The sequence below is a fragment of the Phocoena phocoena genome, chromosome 4, assembly GCF_963924675.1.
Source record: "Phocoena phocoena chromosome 4, mPhoPho1.1, whole genome shotgun sequence".
NCBI classification, from domain to species: domain Eukaryota; kingdom Metazoa; phylum Chordata; class Mammalia; order Artiodactyla; family Phocoenidae; genus Phocoena; species Phocoena phocoena.
Genome location: NC_089222.1, coordinates 123,732,024 through 123,753,642, shown reverse-complemented (window position 1 = coordinate 123,753,642; position 21,619 = coordinate 123,732,024). Strand labels below are relative to the sequence as shown.

General features: G+C 31.1%; 1 protein-coding gene across 1 annotated transcript in view; it reads right to left on the bottom strand.

Annotated features, from left to right (window-relative positions):
- Positions 1-1,318: 1,318 nt before the first annotated feature.
- Positions 1,319-21,619, bottom strand: part of NCAM2 (neural cell adhesion molecule 2) — a 211,530-nt gene continuing 191,229 nt past the window's right edge. The window contains exons 16-18 of the mRNA XM_065875896.1: positions 12,208-12,412; positions 3,456-3,575; positions 1,319-1,430 (exon numbers count right to left, since the gene is read on the bottom strand). Of these exons, the coding sequence (XP_065731968.1) occupies positions 1,319-1,430; positions 3,456-3,575; positions 12,208-12,412 (437 nt within the window). The remainder of the gene's footprint in view (positions 1,431-3,455; positions 3,576-12,207; positions 12,413-21,619) is intronic.

Below are 21,619 nucleotides of genomic sequence, written 5' to 3'. Positions count from 1 at the left end.
CAGCCTTTTACCTCTGGGAGCTTGCATAGCTTGGACATTAATAAATATTTTATTCTGGTATATATTACTAATAAGTGACATTAGAAAGTTTGTGTTGAATAGTTCAGGAATTTCTTCAACCTAAGTTGTTTATAAAAATCTTAAAATGACTTCTAGCTACAACATCCAGAATAAAAACAGATAGTGGCAATTCAATTGTTTATCATTGACACTTTTATGGCAATGTCTAAATGTCAATTTCTCCATAATTTAACCACTAAGGATTTTAATTCCCATTAGCCAGTTACATATAAGGATTGACCTATAACACTGGGAAAATGATTTTTTAAACAAAGATTATCTAAAACAATGGGCAAAAATGTATCTGAGGATATGATTCAAAGCATTTGAACATTAAAGACTCATTTATTGATAAAATTATTTTAAAGAGTAAAAGGTAATCACATATTTATAAGTATATCAAGACAACATTGATATTGTTCCCATTTCAATTTACTTTATTTGAAGCTGAGGGCAGAAATCAATATTATTTTCACTTGCAATACATTTTCTTTGTGTGTAATCCATTGTGAGTGAATATGGCATATATAAGAGATAAAGATTTATGGAATCTTTCTAATCTAATTTTACACACAACTAATATTCGTTTAAATGGGTAACAATTTTGATCTGGCACTTCAGTCTATTAAAAATTCAACTTTGAAATAGCATTGTAATTATAACTTAAAAAGAGTTTTCCAAAGTTTCTCTCAATATTTAACATCTGCTAAAGATAACTGGCTCCTTCAAGCCTAAGTTCCCTGAAATTCTCTGGATGAAAAGTGTAACCTTTATTAAGTATTTTCATCTTAAACTGAAATCCACTTTAATAATCTATTTGCCCAAGATTGGATTAAAAAACATGCAGGGCTTTCTTATATATTTAGCTCACAAAGATTTTGTTTTCTTTGTTTTTTCTTAAACCCCTACTTGTGGAGAGGTTGTGTTATGAAATATACTTCTTAAGAAATAGAGCACTTTATCCATATAATAAATTGCAGTACTTCAATCATAGAATCAAATTGATACCAAAGAGTTGGTGCTGGTCAGGTCTCTATATTGAAATTCATAACAAAAGAAACAACAACAGCAACAACACAACAACAAAAGGAAATGGACCATGAGCAGGAGTATTTGATCATATGTATATGTGTACAAGGTATTCCAAGCTAGAAGTTTCCCAAGAAATTAAGGTCAATGGAATAGTTTTGGTCATAGGGTCACTGCAATCTAAATGCTCTTTGTAGCATTCGTTGTTAAAGACTCTGTGATCTTGGTGTTATGCTTTGCTGTCGTCTTCTTTTGATTGAATGATGTCGTTAGAAACCTTAATTTCTATAGTTTCTGGATTTAGGACTTCTTTCCCATTTTCTTCTTTTAAAGGCAATTTTCTGAAAGAGAATAAAAAAATAAACAATTGGCTGAGGCACTTTAAGTGGTATCTCTTAATATTTAAGTTATTGTTTTGTAGAAGAAAATAGAGTACCATTATTAGAATGAAAAAAAATCAGATTTGTTAAATATCAAATTGACAGAAATATAATCTAAAAGATAATAATACAATATTGTCTACTGTGAAAATGTGATGTAATGAATAATAATGAATGAAACAATATATTTTTAGATTTGGATGCACCAAATTGTTCATTATAGGGTGGCTTTGGTTTAATAACCCTCTGATGTATTAAAAATATAATGAAGTGTTTTGGAATATGAAAAAGCCAAAATAATTTTATATGTTAACTAGCTGATTTACTAGTACTCCGTTTTTTTTTAAGTAAAAACAATCAACAGATGCTGCCATATCTGTTACATAAAATTCAAAAGCTGGGTGAATTAGTAATATTCTTTGGAACTTAATTCAAATAGATATATTTCAGGACTTTTCCACTTTTTTATATTTATTATATATGTTTCTTTAATTGGTCTCTTTTCACTATTATTTTTTCTTGATACTTTTGTAATATTTATAGCAATTTGTTGAGAGTTTCCAATTGTAACCTATGAAGCAATAACAACCTTTGTTTCTTAATATTAAGACAGCTTTACAAATCATACTATGATGACAATAAATCAAGATTTCGAGTTTTTTCTACCAGCCTAACTCAATGCTTTATTATTACATCTTGTGCATATGGCTTTGAAGGCAGTATTTCCTCCTTTGACAAAATAATATTTTCACATCAAAAAAATTAAGTTACAAACAGAATTCTAACTCACCTCTGTGACTGCAGACTCACCATTTTATGGAGTAGTGAATGCTACTATGCTAGTTCCTCTGGGGTTTATTTGTAATTTATTTTATGTTTCTGAATGAGAAGAGAAAGCCATGTCTTCGGAAAGTCAAAGCTATTATGTGAAAACTAACCAACCGAAAGTAAGTTATTTCATTGCTGGAGTGAAGTAACATCTACTTTGTACCTACTAGGACAGGCTCTCTTTTATGTTTATTATAAGTAGTGCATTCAGAGTTCTTTTCTCCCATTCCCAAATTCTGAAAACTTTGATAATAAAGGATTATAAAAAACAATGGGTTATTTCTAGCAGCAAAGTATACAGAAATTTAGAGCTTGAATGAGAGGTTAGCATAATGCTTAATATATCTCTTACTCACAAAACTATGTATTAAATTTGTAATTAACCAGTGTTTTCAACTAATTCTTGGATGGTGTATTTTTGCTTATATATTTATTCACTATTTATATTTATGTTAAATTGTATTTTTAAAGATTACTGTTAATGCTATTATTTTTATGTTGAGTATTCTTTTCTTTAATTGAGAACCAGAGTAGTTATGAAATCATCTTGTTTTGGTTTGGTTTGGTTTGGTTTGGTTTCAAAATACGGCCCATTCTATGTAAGGGCATTTTCTTAACTAGTCTTCATACACACCATTATATCATAGTCAGTGTTAATTAATAGATAGGAATTGTTTTGTTGTGTAATATTTTACTTCATTAAAAAGACTTCTGATTTCCAAAGGGAAGTGTATAGATGTGTTTATTTCACACTATTTCTATTCTAGACTGTCATATTCATATTCAAATCAATAACTAATTTTCTGACACATTTTTATTTCAGTAAAAATCAATCACATTTTGCAAGTATCACTTTCTTAAACAATAAGATTAGTGTAGGAAAATCCAACTTTTTGACATGTTTTCATCATTTTGATATTTTTACATAAACTTATGGGTATATGTGTGAACAGGAGATTTTTCTCTGACGATACAAAATCTTCATGTGAAATATCTCAATAGAAAATGGATTTTAGATATTCACATGTACTTTCATTGAAGAAGAAACATTGTTTTTAAAATGATGTTATTTGTCAATATATGCTACAAATAATGACAATGTGTTCATCATTTTACAAATACTTATCCAAGAATAATTAAACATTTCAAGCTACATACTCAGGTTCTGTTAGTGGTGTAGTTTCATTTGGCTCATTTACTGGGCTCCCATCTTCATGATTAGTAATTCTTTCATCCTCTGTTCTCATCTCCACTATTGGTTCTTTTGATCCATCTTTCCTAGAAAAATAAAGAAAAAAAAAACAACCCTTACCTATGAAATGTAAAAAAAGATGCATTATGGAACATGGTTAAAATCTCTACAAAATCTCGTTACCCATGGATTCTGATCCAGCTTGGTCAGAATAAGAATACCACTAAGAATATTTTCTCCATTTAAATTCATTTAGCCATATATTGTTCAGAAAAAATAGAAAGAAGAAATTCCATTTTGTCTAGAATTCTTTTCCTCATCAAAATTTTGTTAAATATTTCACAAAAGTAGTTCAAATTTTCAATTTGTTTATGCAGTTTCTTTTGGAAAATAAATGAAAATTATTTCATTAAATAAAAGTTATGATATGAAGTAACTTCTTCCCCCTAATTAGCCATACACATACACATTTAAATATATATTTTTTATTTTAAAAATAAAATGATGCTATTTTAAAAATAACATCAAATAAAAACATGTTTTATTTGAAAAATAACATTGCTTCTATATCAAAATTTGGAAGATAAAATTTATATAAGATACTTTATATATGTTTATATAAGATACTTTTAGCTTCAAATGTCTCTGAATTTATATGATTTTAACTATAATGTAACCATTGACATATTTAATATATTTAGGTTTTTAAGAAAATAGTTTAAAAAGAATAATATTGTAACATATATGCATTATTATTTTCACTTATAATTTCTTATCCATGTCATTTTGTTAGATGTCTAAAATCTAAAATTAAGTGTAATTTATAATTTTGAGTAGAAATTTTACTACAAGGTTTTGTAGCACAAAAAAATAAACAAAAGAAAGCCATTTGCTGATGATAAAGAATGAAGTGAGATATAAGGGTTGAGAATGATGTACTCATCATACAGATTTCAAATATGGCACTCGAAAAAAAATTAGGAAGGAATGGGTGTTTTCAACTACCCAGGAATATAGTCTTACGATACAATCCCACGGTTGTGCCCTATGTATTTACCCAAATGAACTGAAAACTTATATCCACAAAAAAATCTGTGCATGAATCTGTACAGAAGTTCTATTCATAATTGCCAAAAATTGGAACAAACTGAGATGTCTTTCAATAGGTAAATGGATAAACAAACTGTGGTACATCCATACAGTTGAATATTACTCAGCAATAAAGAGAAGTGAACTATTAAGCCAAAGAAAGACATAGAAGAACTTTAAATGCATATTGCTAAGGTAAATAAGCCAGTCTGAAAAGGTTACATACTGTGTAATTCCAACTAAATGATGTTCTGGAAAAAAAACAAAACTATAGAGACAGTAGAAAGATCAGTGGTTGTCAGGGGTTCAGGATGAGGGAGTGAGAGCAGGACATAATGGTGAAGCACTGGTCATATTAGGGCAGTGAGTGTATCCTATTTGATACTGTAGTGGTTTCATCATCATATGGTGATGGAATTAGTTCTTTAAAGTCAAGTAAACTAGGATTACATTTAAAATAATGCAAACAAACAAAAAAAAAAACCAACAATGGCTCAAATATTTAACAGACCTCACAAATGCTGAGACCTGAAAAGAAAAATATTAAGGCTAATAAAACACTTTGATCAGGGGGCAGGTTGTTGCTTTTGTTTGAGTATGTAGGTACCTCACATAAACACATAAAATTTTGAAGAAAATCCAGAAGTCAACAGTGAAGAACTCTTTTTACATCTTTAAAATTCAAATGTCTGTTGGAGTTGGTGGTTCAAACATATTTAACAACATCCTCTGTTTTGGGGCTCCAAGGAAGCAAGATCTATATAATAGTAGAGATGATGAAGAAGCACTTCACCATTAGATTTTAGTTTAGTTTTTTTTTTTTTTTTTCTTGGTTGTTTGCTGTTGTTGTTATTCTTCAATTGATTCTTTTAAAACATTCTTCATGATACCAATGCTCTTGATGACATAGTGGATGATACTGTTTGAAAAGCATGGCTATTGATGATTCAAAACATCATCAAGATGAGCAGCAAATTGATTCAAAAACCAGATTATATTTTTAATTGTTTTAATAACAGGTACAGATCTGTGATGAAATGAAACAGAATGCAAAGAAAAGATAGAAAAGATAGTGAATTTGGATTTTAATTGTATACTTTCTTACCAAAAATAAACAGATAAGCAAAGAACTTTAAACTAGAAAGGATAAAATAAACATTATCGAAAAGAAATGAAGGAGTAACATGAGAAAATTGTGAGTTGTTCTAAAATCTTTATTTTTGGTTTTAATGATCTTTTTTTGTTTTTAGCTTGTTAGCATACAGTACAGAATAATACAAAAGGGTAGAGAGGGAAAAGTGACTCTCCCTTCCACTGTCTGTAGGATATTTAGTTATCTGTCAGAGAGACAATTACTGTTGCAAATTTTTGCCTTGTTTCCAAGAGATACTGTAGGCATATGCCAGCATGTATGTGTGAAAGTGAATTATTTTTAAACAAAGGATAGCATACTAACTGTGTGTAATTTTGCCTTTTCAGTTTACACTAGGTATTAGCTGGAAGCCATAAAAGAGCATTTAGAGCTGCCTCAATCTTTTCCATGGTGCATATTTTCCCATTGTATATATTCACCATGATGTATTTGAAGTCTTTAACTGACAAACATTTAGGTTGTTTCCAACTTTTCCTATTACAATAAATACTATCTGAAGCACACATATAACCTACATGAGTCTAATTCCTATTCTGTATAAATTACACTTAATTATTCTTCTAGTGATATCAGAATAATTACCAATATGGAATTATAAAGAGTGACAAAGCAATATTTTGTTTAAATTGGCATAAAATATATGCTAAAATTTATAGAAAATTTTACAATTTATAAACTGGTAAACATAGAAATTCTGGCCAGATTTCTAGAACTGATTATTAAGCAGAAAATGATGACAAGTGTAGCAGAGCAGTTGAGAGGATGTGTCCTAGAACCAACCTGGCTGGCTCTCCCAACTCCCTGCATAAACATTTCTGGCTTGGTTAGTAAAACAGAGAAGCTAAAGATACCAAACTAATTTCTGCTGTGTCCTTAGAATAGTGTCTTACATACATGCAGTACTCAATCAGTGTTAACTGTCATCACCATCCTAGGAGGGCAAGGAGGATTTATGTTAGGAAATATACTACTAAAACTTGCAACTTGAACAAATTAAATAAGAGCAAAGTGAAAATATCTTGATGCAAACTGAGAAAGAATATTTTATACAGTTGATCAATTCTTAAATGAAAATGTAAAGTTAATATAAATAATGGCATCACTAGCATAATCCAAACTTTGGGATAGATTGGGGAAAATATTTGCAACAAATGCAACATCAAATGATTAAGGGTCACATTATATAATCAACAAGTGAAAGAAAAGTCAAATGACTCTATGAAAATGTGTAAAAAATATGAACAGGAAATTCCAAGAAGAATAAAGTGACCAAAAGAAAATCATAAAACAAATAAGCTCAGACTCAACCCCGATTAGAAAAATGCAAATTTTAAATGATATTTTTCACTTATTGTATTGAAAAATAAACTGATAATAGTCAGTGTTTGAGAAGCACTGTAGGAAATATATGTTCTGTGATTATTTGGGATGAGAATTGGGAAATACATACTCGTACATTTACAACAGGATTGATGTAAAAACGAAGTTCAAAACAGCATAATATACTTTAATATTATAAAGATATTGAAAGTCTTATCTAAACTTTAATAATAGAGAAGTGGGAAAATATTCTATGATATATAATATTATGGAATACTGCTTATTTATTTTAAAAAAGAGTCAGAAACTCATGTACTGAAATGGGACATTTTGAAGCTGCATTGTTATGTGAGAAAAATTGCACACACACACATACATATACACATATGTACATATAAAAATCAGTGTGTGTATGTGTGAGGGGAGGTGTATGTTTGTGTGGTGTGTGAAGTCAGATGTAATTCTTACCTTTGCTTCTCTAGCTTTTTTCATGATTTTTTCTTTATTTTTGAATTTCTGTAGTTTGAAAATTACACGCTTAGGTGTAGTATTTTTTTTGCTTAATTTTGATTTTTATCCTTCTTGGTATCTTCTGAACTTCCTGGATCTGTGGTTTCATGTCTGATATTAATTTGGGGATGTTCTCAGTTATTATTGTTTCAAATATTTCTCCTGTTCCTTTCTTTCTTTCTTTCTTCTTCTGATATTCCTATTGTGCATATGTTTAGCCTTTTGTAGTTGTCCTACAGAATTAGGTATTCTGTTTTCTTTTTTTTTTCAGTCTTTTTATTTGTTTGCTTTTTAGTTTTGACTTTTCTGTTAAGACCTTCTCAAGATTCTTTCCACAGCCATGTCTAGTCTTGCTAATAAGCTGATTAAAGAGATTTTTCATTTCTGTTATGGTGTTTTTGATCTCTAGCATTTATTTCAGATTCTTTCTTAGAATTTTCACCTCTGCTTACATTTCCCATCCCTTATTCCATGCTGTCTATCCATCAGAGTTTTTACCATAAAAAAAAATATATATTGGTCTGATGATTCCAACATCCCTGCCTTACCGAATCTGGTTCTGATGATTGCTCCGTCTCTTCAAACTGAGTTTTGCCTTCAGTATGCCTTGTAAGTTTTTTCTTGATAGTGAGACATGATGTACTGTCTAGAAGGAACTGCTAAATATAGGTCTTTAGTAATGAGGTGGTAAATTATGGTGTAAAGAAGATGCATTCCATAGTCCCATGATTCGGTCTCTGTCTTTTAGTGAGTCTGTGCCCCCGGACTGTGAACTTCATAATTTTTTCTCATTTTTTTCCCCTTTAAGTGTAACAGGATAGTTAGAGTGGACTTGATTTGGGTACTTCCCTTCTCCGATGTGGCAGTAAAGCGGGCCAGAGCTATGTATCCCTCTTTTGCATGCTGAAAAGCCATTTACAGACACACACACACACACACACACACACTTGACTAGTTACTTCTTATTCTTTTTTATATTTTAGTTCTTTCACAACTTGCTCAGCTAAGTCTGATTAAGTAAATTCATTCTTTTTTGAAAAGTAGTATTTACAACAGAAATTTCTTATTTATTTATCTATTTTATTGTTTTTTAATCGAAGTGTGTTTCCCATCACAGTAACTAGTTGATGGCAGGAACTAGTTTGCTTCCTCAGAGTTGTATCTCTGGAGCTTAGATAGTGCCTGGTTATCTAGGTGTTCAATAAATATTTGCTATTGCAAATTAATGCTTGGGTAGATAAGAGTATACATAAAGTTTGGTAAAATAGTAATCTTTAACCATTTTATAACATAAACTATGAGAATTCAAGATAAATGTTAATTTACATTGAAAGACAAATATGGAATATTCTAGGACTTTACACAATGCCATCCTGTATGCCATTGACTTTAATTTCTCTTTTTTTCTGCAATATAACGTTCTTTAAATAAGAATGCTCTATTTCTCCAAAGAAGATATACAGAATGCCAACAAACACATGAAAGAATGCTCAACATCATTAATCATTAGAGAAATGCAAATCAAAACTACAATGAGATATCATCTCACACCAGTCAGAATGGCCATCATCAAAAAATCTAGAAACAATAAATGCTGGAGAGGGTGTGGAGAAAAGGGGACACTCTTGCACTGCTGGTGGGAATGTGAATTGGTTCAGCCACTATGGAGAACAGTATGGAGGTTCCTTAAAAAACTACAAATAGAATTACCATATGACCCAGCAATCCCACTACTGGGCATATACCCTGAGAAAACCAAAATTCAAAAAGAGTCATGTACCAAAATGTTCATTGCAGCTCTATTTACAATAGCCCGGAGATGGAAACAACCTAAGCGACCATCATCAGATGAATGGATAAAGAAGATGTGGCACATATATACAATGGAATATTACTCAGCCTTAAAAAGAAATGAAATTGAGCTATTTGTAATGAGATGGATAGACCTAGAGTCTGTCATACAGAGTGAAGTAAGTCAGAAAGAAAAAGACAAATACCGTATGCTAACACATATATATGGAATTTAAGGAAAAAAATGTCATGAAGAACCTAGGGGTAAGACAGGAATAAAGACGCAGACCTACTGGAGAACGGACTTGAGGATATGGGGAGGGGGAAGGGTGAGTTTTGACAGGGCGAGAGAGAGTCATGGACATATACACACTAACAAACGTAGTAAGGTAGATAGCTGGGGGGAAGCAGCCGCAAGGCACAGAGATATTAGCTCGGGGCTTTGTGACAGCCTGGAGGGGTGGGATGGGGAGAGTGGGAGGGAGGGAGACACAAGAGGGAAGACATATGGGAACATATGTATATGTATAGCTGATTCACTTTGTTATAAAGCAGAAACTAACACACCATTGTAAAGCAATTATACCCCAATAAAGATGTTTAAAAAAAAAAAAAAGAATGCTCTAAGTGTTTAGTTAATGTGTTTTGTAAGAAATCTACATAGTCTTATAACTTGTGATAACATGAAAGGACTAGTCTTAAAATGCTTGGGGTCATATTTAGAAGCTAGTATATATCCAATTAATCAGATCAATTATTCCCTATTTCTCATTGAGGTTTTAGTTTATTTTTTCCAATTTGAATAATGAATTTTTGAAAAAGAGTTGAAAACTGTTTTCCTAAGGCAGAGGAAATTGTGGTTTAAAAACCTATGATGGACAACAAGCATGGAATGAACCATGTGTTTTCATCTTTCCAAGTCTTTAAGGTTAATTAAACTTGACAGGAATTACAAACAAAAGTGTTGGTGGATAAATTACCAATTAATAAAGTCAAATAAAAACAAACAGCGGAACTTAGATGTACCTCATTATTTTGCGCATGGTCATCAACATCCCTGTAATTAATTAAGACAAAAAAGTGAAGGTCCTTTTTGATTTCTCTCTTTCTTTCACCCCAAAGTTGAATCAGTCAGCAGTACTTGACTCTACTTCATCTATATCTGGGTGCTATACACTTTTATATGCCTATAGTACTACAAGCTTGGTACAGAAGACCATCATTTTCTACCTGGAATATTTCAAGATTTTCCTACCTAGTCTCCCTCATTCCAAATCTTTCCTTTTCACCTACCAACCCTCCAGCTATCCTTCTTCATAAGTAGCTAAATAAACCGTTAAAAAAACTTTTAGTTGCTTTCTATTTTAAAAATATTTCCTTACTTTGACCAAGAAGATTTAATACTTTTGTACTCAGATAATTCTCCCACCTGATTGGTACCACTCTCTTTCCCTGCCTCATTCCACTCAGATCCATTTTGCCTTTAAGTAACAAGCTCATTCCTGACTTAATGGCTTTTGTATTTATTGTTACATTGCTTAGAACGTTCCTCTCCTTGATCATTATATTTCTGGCTCTTTATCACTCACTCTTCAGCCTAAATTTCATCTCCCTGGAGAAGTCTTTAATGACCCAACCTCTAGTAAAAATTGTCATTCTGTTTTTCATTTTTCTTAGTGCTTATCACTACCAGACATTTTCAATTTTAGTGTTGATTATCTGTCTTCTTACATTGAAACACGAATTCTATGTGAACAAAATTCTGTTTGTCTTATTCACCACTTTATCATTGTATAGAAGTGCTTGTTACCTAGTGTTTATTCCATTTAGTTAATAGCAAAGCAACAATGAAGATATATAAAATTCAGTTTTGAGTCAATGTGTGCATATATATATCATATGTATATATGTATAATTATGTTATATAGTACATTGTTTTCTTGATATGTGAAAAAGTAACTAAAACTAAATTTGGTGATATGTTTATTTAGTTAACAAGACAATTTAAAAATACAGCAAGTTATTAGGAAGTACAATATGTTTCTATGAGGAAAGCAAGAGATATTGAATAGTGAATTGTTTCCACTATATTTACTATGTCATACATTAATATCTCTTTTAAGTATGAAGTGGAGCCTAATTTCTGTTTGTTCTTTGCTATGTGCTGTGCCCAACAAGTAAGCAGGTGACATTTTGATTGTAATATTTAACATAATTTTTTAATTGAAAATGTATACTATCTAAGTTATTATCCCATGAAATGAAAATATTCCTTACAGAATATCCATGAAAAATTGTCATAGACAAATTGCCTAGAAAGATTGAAATGGGCTTTGGAGAAACAAAACAAAACAAAAAACAATATAAAAACAAAACAAAACAATGTGGCCATGCAAAATGGATTCTTCTATATCCCTAAGCCTAGAAAATAATGTATGAGACTGTACATGCCTAAACGTATGTATCAAAAATGAATAGAAATGACTCAACAATAAAATGAAATGAATTGCTGACACATAGAATATCATGAATGAATTCTAAAACATTATGCTGAGTGAAAGAAGGCAGACACAAAAAAATACACATTGTAGGAAATTATATCAAGCTTTATAAGAGCTAAAAATTATCTATGATAAAAGAAATCAGATTATTAGTTGCCTGGGGCAGGGGGAGTTGCCTGGAGTAGTGTGGGTTGTCTGCGTAGGAACATGAGAGAACTTTTGAAGATGATGCTAATATGGAAAGCTTTTTGCATTTCACTCTAAGTTTTGCATGAAGAAACCATAAATTTTGAGCTCTTTGTAGTGATATACAAAGAGTCTAACATTACTTTGATGCAGATGTCTGATACTCACAGATATGCAGCTTTTCCTTCTTCAAGTTCTTTACTTTTACCACTGGAGCCACTTTTCTTCCCACACATTCTCCTGGTGATGCACATCAATAACCCACATTGTCGAATAAAGAAGCAGCTGACGTCTGTTACCACAAGAATTAACAAGAGTGCAGCGACTCCCAGACCAATGACCGCTCCAAGCCCAAGACCATTAAAAAGTGTGTCTTAAAAATAAAAGAAAATAATTTTATTAAACCCCAAATTAGAAAAGATTATACAGTTATTTAAAAAAAGAAATCATCTTATCCAAGAAATACTCAACTTAAGGGACAGGAAAAAAGATCTTCATTAGCATACTTCAATTTCATGATTTCTGGGGTCTATTTTCTGTTTTTCAAACAATGTTTTAAGCAACTGACATGTTAAGGATTTGAAATATTTCTTACAAGCTTTCTTTAGAAAAAACACCCTAAGTAACTCTTCTTTCCAATACACTTCTTGATTACCTTTGGGGAAGATAATGAATATTTTATCATAACCCTAACTATATTCCACCAGAAAGTCAGAGCCATTAATAGATCATCACTTTGTTAAAAGAAAAAAATATAGTTAAAACTCCTGTAAGAGAAGTGTTAAATAAATGCTCTATATGGAATCATTTTAGTTTTAAGATTTGGGCTTGCAAATGATGCTGGAGCACTTTGCTTTGACAGAGAATGCTCTTTAAAATATCTGGCTAGAAATATTTTAAAAATCATCATTTCAGAATAAATGGTTTGCTTGTATTTTTCCAGTTAATATTTTAACAAATTATATTAGACTAGAAGCAAACTTTTACAAAGTTGTGGTAATTATGACCTTTCTGAAGTCATATCGTGAAAAGGTAGGGGAAGATGGGAGCCACTTTTCTGTGACATATGGTTGCAGTAAATTCCAAGAGCCATGGACTTCATGAAACAGGTGATGGAGAATAGGGTGGAATAGGCTGACTGACAGAGTAAAAATGGCAAGAGTGGCTAGTACAGCAAAAATGAATCAAACTTTATATGTCTGTAGTTGAATATGAGGGTAGATTACACAGCTATAACAATGTAGATAGGAAAGTGAGCATAATGGAAAGACACAGGATTAAACTGGTGACTGGTGATACTGTGTTATCTAGAGGGAAAAAAGAGAATTATATGACAATTTTATAGAATTGTTCAAAATGATCAACATGTTAAAATTTGCTTATGTAACATTATAAAATTATAATTATCATTTTTAATCATAAAATATAATTTTCACTCAGCATCATAATCACATGCTCAGTCTGTGAGTGGTGTGCAATGCAAGTGACAGATACAGGGAGAGATGCAAATTTGAGTTTTGAGAAAACCACTTCTGAAAAAAATGTATATGTAAAACAAAGATTTTGTAAGTTATATTTTTAAAGTTAGGTCCAATATATTTTAATCATGACTGAAGAAATTGTGATCCAAAGGAACTGATATAACTGTCCTTATGTTGAATCTTCCACTAACAGGCCAGTCTTGAATATGTCACACCTGTCTGAATCCTAGTTTATTTTTCTGAGTCTAATGTCTAAACTTATTTTATTTTTTCCAGGAAACGCATGTTATTTATATTTCTTAACACTCTTAGAGCTTGCAGATAGATTAATAAAAATCATTCTATTTGTTACATGGTGCCTGGCACTTACACAAGCAGCTTTGTTCTTCACGTGTGCTAGAACAAACATATTCTACAGTGTCCCCATGATGTTGCACATAAGAACTCTTTAAGCACTGAATCAAAAACCTTGGAACTCACATGCCCAAGAAAAGTGTGATTTTGATTATAATTATTTTATTTCTGATAATGAGAAACAGGTGATAAACACATGACAGTGGTGGAGGAAAAAAAATTTTCATGCCATTTTCAGAATCTCCTTCCCCTATCAAAGTTTAACATGCTATTTAGATGCTTTCAGTGTAGAAAAATTGCTTAACTCATATCCAGAGAAATTGTTAGCTTCCACACAACTGTTATCACATGAACCCATATTAAGGAAAAACTAGAGAAACAAAAATATTTTTCAGCCATGGAAATTTAGTATTTTTTTATGCAAAGTTCCAATATACAAATGGACAATGAGATTCTAAATATTATTTAATAATTTTCAAAGATGTATCTATATACCTAATTTTAAAAAATCTAGTGCCTCATGCTATAAAAATAATATATCAAGCACACCAGGATTTCTTTTAGTGATTTAAGAAATCATTTTATGCATTTTCTTCCATTATCCTTTTTCAAATATAAATGATTATCATTTGAATATACTATTACAATATAATGAAGACAACTCAGCTATGAAATATCTTTGTTTCTATGTAAAGCAAAAATATGTTTTACAGTGTTCATAAGTAATTATTTTGGATGTACTTCACATGATTCAACAACCAAAGCTCAGACAAGAATAGTAGAAAAATACATTTCCATTTGAGCTTTAGTCCATCTGGGTATATTGACTCAAACGACATTTGAACGTTAATCACTTCTTTCTTACATCATTTAGGTTCCTCTCACATGCAGACATAGTTCTAGACAATAAATCTCACAACTCAGTTATGATATATCTGGCCCAATATATAAATCCCCATTTACCCTTTTAAAATGTGAAGACTCTTGCTTTGTATTTAAATGTACTGGATCTGGTGTCAGAAAATCCTGGTTCCATCACTTACTCCTATATGTCCTTGGTTGAGTCATTTAACTTTTCTCTAAGGCTGAGATGCCTCTTTATTGAAATGGGGACATTTAGGAAAACAACCACCACAAACTAAGTCATGAGGTTGTTGGAAAGATTTTTGTGAATATAATAATAACACCTCAAGCACTTTTGCCCAACACTAAGTAAAAATTTAAAGAGTATTATTATTATTACTATATTATTATTATTATTATTATTATTATTATTACAAAATTCTAGTGAAATGAGATTTTGGTGAAAAAAATAGACCATTTAAAGTTAAATTAGTCCAGTAAATATATTTCTTCATCAGCAACTTTCAGAATCTCTTGTTAAGCATTGATTATTCTCCTGAGAAAAAGATCATTTTTTTAAAAAATGACTTAGTTTTAGCTAGTTGGCTTTTAAATGATAAATATTTTATTCGTGACGTTTTTTAGCATTAAACCAGTATATTGATCTTCTCCATTCCCAAGTTAGAAAAAGCTCTTAGAAACATTATATTTGTAAAGCACCTTATAGTAAGGGAATATTGACGCTAAAATAGCTATTACTTTTTTCTAGAGAAACAATATTATACCTTCTTAACAATCTTAACAAAATTACAATCTTGGAAGATTACTAGAAGTTATTTTTTATGAAAAACCAAATATATTTTTGTCATTGCATAGAATAGACATGGACGTCAAATAGATTTATGTTATAAATATTTAATTATGTTTTCTTTTGAAAGATTTAAAGAAAAATATTTCAGCTTAAGAATGTATTTAAATGCTCACACATTCTCATATCCCATGAAAGTAGGCTATAATATAAAAGCTAAATTTTCTGTTCTTTTTTTCTTTTGACACCAATTTAATCTATTGTGAAAGTTCACTTATTTGTCTTTGGACTTTTCACAAAGTCATAATCATGTGTAACATTACATTACTAGGATTTGGGGACTAACAATAATTTATTTCCTCAATAACATACAAAAAATCTTTCTTTAAATTATGGTTTTAATAACTTAACAAATTGAAACTGAGCATAGCAATCATTTAAAGGATTTTATTTATTTAATTTATTTATTTTTAAAGGATTTTAAATTAATCTTTTCAGTTTCCCAGAATACTTACACGTGTGTTTTATGATATAATTTTTATTAAACTCCATTACCTAAACAAAAATATTTTTAGGTCTATCTTCTAGATAAGAAAAATGATATCCAGAGAGTACAGTGACCTAAGTCACAAGATAACCCTTAATACCCTTAATATTAGATCTGTACAAATGAAGACTATTTAGCTTCCGGTTCTATATAAATATATTGGCCTTACCACATGGCTTCTGGGATCTTAGTTCCCTAACCAGGAGTTGAACCTGGACCACAGGAGTGAAAGCACCAAGTTCTAACCACTAGACCACCAGGGAATTCCCCGGTTTTACACCTGTGTTCAAGTCAACATTTTGTACTGGATACTCAGCTTCAAATAATCAAAAGATAGAAATAAAATTAAGTGACTAAATTAAAATGTATAATTTGTTTGCATAAAAATGTCAATATCCATTTTTTCCCATACAACTAGTGGAAAAACAACTATTTAAATGAGATAATTATGCAACTAATTATTTCTTGCTTTTATGTATTTTTCTTGAATTCTTATTTTCAGCTTCTATTTTAGTGATCTTTTGCATTGCTCTTTTGAAAAGGGATTTCATATTAGAATTGAATAAGAATAAAAAATTTAGGAATCAAAAATTTAAACATCTATTTTTAGGTACAGATGTTATTATTGAAAGCAAATATGAGAATCAGTCTAAATGTGTTTTTACAATCTCCCTCCAAGCTGTACCTCCCACACCGTGAAATTTAAAAATTGGCTAACTAAACCAGTATGTATCCCCAGAGCTTTATGTACTTGCAATTTAACAGTCATCAAAATATAAAATCAAAGCAAGAAAATAAGAAAAAAAAACTTCATTTCAAATCCGTCGTATGCACGTGTTTTCATGTTTCTGTTGTAGAAATTAACTCATTGCTAAAACACTACATTAATTTCCCATTAAATATACTATGCTTATATTAGTTTTTCAAAAACCACTACAATTTAAAAAGTAACATTGCTTTCTGACTCCATAAGTAGTTCAGTTTTTTAGTTAACTCTTTTTCTATAGTTTGAGAATTACTTTTAGATGTGGAAACTTGTGATAAAGATACGGAGAAAAAACTTTTTTCTTAATTTAAAGTGTCCTAAAATGGAGATTTGTTTGTTGCTTCCAAAATAGTGGTAGTTATTTCCATAAGCGATATTGCTAAATACAGTGAGTTTAAGTGTATAAAAGATAAAAAGAAAAGCCCTTTTCAGTGTTCATCATGACATTAACTAGATACTATACCCTTCCACAATAGAGGTAGGTCTATTTGTCTCCTGTTTATACATTCTTCCTTAATTCTGCCTAGTGTAACATATTTTCAAATATCAAATGATTTCTGGAAAATCTAGGTATAAATCTATACACACGTATGGTTCATCCTATGTGGAAAGATGAAGCAGACGACTTCCTGCATTTGAGCTCCGTCTAAGCAGTGATGGTCAGCCATTCAACTACTTTAAAATCAAACATCTGGGTTATCTAAAGACTTTTGTGTCTACACAGTTTCATTATTTTTTTAAAGGACTATTTATTCACTTAGACTTCACAAACATTTACTGAGTGCTACAAAATTAGTGCAGTATTAGAGGGTTTTCCTGATACGTACTAAAATAAGTTAAAAATTAACATACATCTTTGGGCTTATCATACAGCTATTTAAGTCCCATTTTACTTATGAAGCATAAATTCCCCAAATTTAATTTCATTCATTGGATTTCCCAAAATACAACAAAGGAATAAAAGGGTAAGATTTTTAGATTAAGAAGGGCCTAGATTTAATAGTAAGAGCTTCTAAAATTATGGTAATCTCCATGCACTATAAAAGGTATGCTCTAGAGTAATACATACTTTTAAAAGAAAATGCATTGCACTAATTTAAAAACCAACTAAAGATTTCACAGCTTCTTGTTGTGTTATGTTAGACAGCTGTTTTCCAAGATCACTTGCCACATACATACTTGGAAATTATCTTAAATTGATAAGTTAATGTTCTGTGATATTTTTCCTAGGAACCCCCAAATCAACAAAGAATAGGAAAATATAATAAAAAGAGCCAAAGTGTAAAAATGAGACTAGGATCTAGACTATGTCAACAGAAAAAAAAATTTTTTTTTAAAGCTTTAAAATTTTGATAAACTTTACAGCTTTAAAAACAGTGGGGATAGTGAAAATGAAGTATAATCACAATATTCCCCCAGCATAGATGAAGCTGCAGGCTTTACAATCCTTGACATAATCCACTTGTCAAGAAAGAAAATACTATTTTCCAACCCTGAGGAGCTGTGCAGAGAAAAGTCACATTTATAAGACTTTCTATTTCCTACAAGGAATACCTGACCTGCTAAACATTACCTAAATTAGGTATGATTTGCCTTTAGGATTGATAGACTTCTCTCAGTTATATTAAATGAGGAATCAGCTATATTCATAGAAGTGCCATATTTATGTATTTTAGGTTTTTAGAAAAATGATTCTAAGTATCTACTTTTATATATTTGAAACAACATGACTTTCAAATCACTTCTGCAGGTGTAATCACAAGTAGAAAAAACAAAGAAAACTTTGATTCAAGCATGTTATAAAATTCCCTATTAAAGAGGGAAATGTTGAAAACTGCTGTTATAACAAACTGAGCACAATGTCCCACTCTTTCCATTTCTCCACGTACCACATTTTTCTTCTATGTCATGACCATGGGTTTCCAGCATTTATAGTGACTGTTGTTAATCCATGAATTGATGGATCCATTCCATTTTTTTAACATCTTTATTAGAGTATAATTGCTTTACATTGTTGTGTTAGTTTCTGCCGTATAAAAAAGTGAATCAGCTATACGTATACTTATATCCCCATATTCTCTCCCTCTTGTGTCTCCCTCCCACCCTCCCTATCCCATCCCTCTAGGTGGTTACAAATCACCGAGCTGATCTCTGTGCTAAGATCCATTCAGTTTTCATTCATATTTAACATGTTTGTTTGAAACAAATGTTTGAACTTCTGAGGTTTCCAATGTCTGGTCAATGTCCCTTTAATTGTATTAAATGGAAAGAAGGAGAAAATCATGGCAAACTGTATCAGCAAGGATGATTATATCATTTTCCATTAATCCAAAATGTTTAAAAAATTCAAACAACAAACTCAAGAGCAACTATAATTGGAGTTTATATTCTTCCTCCAATCCGAGCTCCTTTTTTTTATTGCTTCCCCACATACATCCAGAGAAAAATTGAGTCTCTCCTCCTATGATATGTTTTTCTTTTAAAAGTATTTTACAATGTATCAATCCTTTGAAAAAGATGCAATGTACAATTACAAAACATAAAAAAATAAATTAAAATGATATAAAATAAATATTGATTGAAATTCTAATATTTTTTATCTCGACCATGGTATTGCTCACTCATTTTGTGGCCTACACACTACAATCGGTTATATCAAAATCATAATTATAATTTTATTCCATTTCATTACTGATGAAATGTGGATAACAATTCCCATGTATCCCAGCTAAAATATTCTTTGAGAATCATATATGAAGGGTACTTTGGGAATTCCAAGACACTGTACATATATTACTTTACTCTCACTTTGTTTATAGCTACCTCTCATTACTCATCATTTGTTTATAGTATCTTCTTTTAAAAAATTAGAACTTCTTTAACCCAAAACCTTCTTAGATTTTAGCAAGTATAAATATTTGAATATTGCTAGCATACATGAACTAGGATGCATAAAATAAATGTAAATACATGTTTATATTTTACAAGTGTTTTTTCTTGTTTTTGATAAACACACTTCATTAAGACCTAAGGTTTAAGTATATTTTCATTCTTCTAGTTTTAGATGTGCATTCCACTGTGACCAGAACTCAAGAAGATTTTAGTTTAATATCATTCTTTTTTTTTTTTTTTCTTGCTGTACGCGGGCCTCTCACTGTTGTGGCCTCTCCCGTTGCAGAGCACAGGCTCCGGACGCGCAGGCCCAGCGGCCATGGCTCACGGACCCAGCTGCTCCGTGGAATGTGGGATCTTCCCGGACCGGGGCACAAATCCGTGTCCCCTGCATCGGCAGGCGGACTCTCAACCACTGCGCCACCAGGGAAGCCCCATTCTTTTTAAATTTATTAATTATTCATATTGTAACTTATTTTTTGGTCCCTCCCTTACTTCTACATGTCAAATTAAAATCTTTTATTTTTGAACTTTGAAAGACTGATGTTAAAATGAATGACAGAAAGATAATTATTCATAATGCTCTTATTGTCTCTGACAGGTGACATTGACTTTTGCTCAGTTTGGGGACAAGAATATCTATACATATATTTTGGTATTCTTTTCTTCTGTAATTCATTTTGTCCTCTTTAGCTCACCATTAATTTTTAGTTTTTCAGTTATCTTTATTGTTACTTTTATTGTGGTGGTTATTTTGCACAATATTTTAGGCACATTCATCTTCATTTTAGTAAAAATTAAGATTAAAACTCTCAAAAGATTATTACAGAGTGGATCAAAGTCTCCTTCCTAAATTAATACTGTACTTTCTTTGTGTTCAAATCTTTTACTCTGAAATATCAGTTTCCTTTTGGACAATTCATAATATTTATGAGATAAAGCATTTACATCATTCAGCTTTCTGACAAAATGCACTTATTAGCAAATTTTTAAGTGCATTTATGTTCATTTTATTCAGATGTTTAATTGCTTACTGAACTAGCTGTATGAAAACTGTGGGTACAATGTGTAATCTCACATGTTTTTCAGTGAACAATTTAAAGAAAAAAGTACATAATGTGAGTAAATCTGTGATGGCTGTGAAGAGTATTGTCATCAGTGAAGAGAAAACTGCAGCGTCTTTTATAAAGGATTGCATTTTGGGAAAAGAATATTGGAATTTTAAAATGAAAAAATATTTTATTTTTATTTATTTCTTTATTGGCTGTGTTGTGTCTTCATTGCTGCCAGCGGGCTTCTCATTGCGGTGGCTTCTCTTGTTGTGGAGCACAGACTCTAGGCGTGCGGGCTTCAGTAGTCGTGGCTCGCAGGCTCTAGAGCGCAGGCTCAGTAGTTGTGGCGCACGGGCTTAGTTGCTCCGTGGCATGTGGGATCTTCCCAGACACAGGCTCGAACCTGTGTCTTCTACATTGGCAGGTGGATTCTTAACCCCTGTGCCACCAGGGAAGCCCTAAAATGAAAAATCTTAAAAAATATATTAAAAACCAAAACTGTTAGAACCTTGAGAAAAGTACATACTTATATGTAATTACACCAATTTATAAGTGCTTTGTGACCTGTCTGAGGGATTTTTAGTGTTTAGTATCACACAGAGGTAATTAGCTGTGTTTTAAATGAACATGCATTGCGTTCATTGGAGCTGTTTCTATATCTTGAAACAAATTATAAAAGTCATGCTGGAGATTAATACTTATGTGGAAGTTCATTGTGATTTTCTAGCTTTCTGGTTCTTTGATAAAACTCTTTGTAGTATCCACACATTCACTTAGGAATTTAAAATTTTTAGATTTCAAAAGATATAAGTAAAATTCACCAATAATTTTTCAACA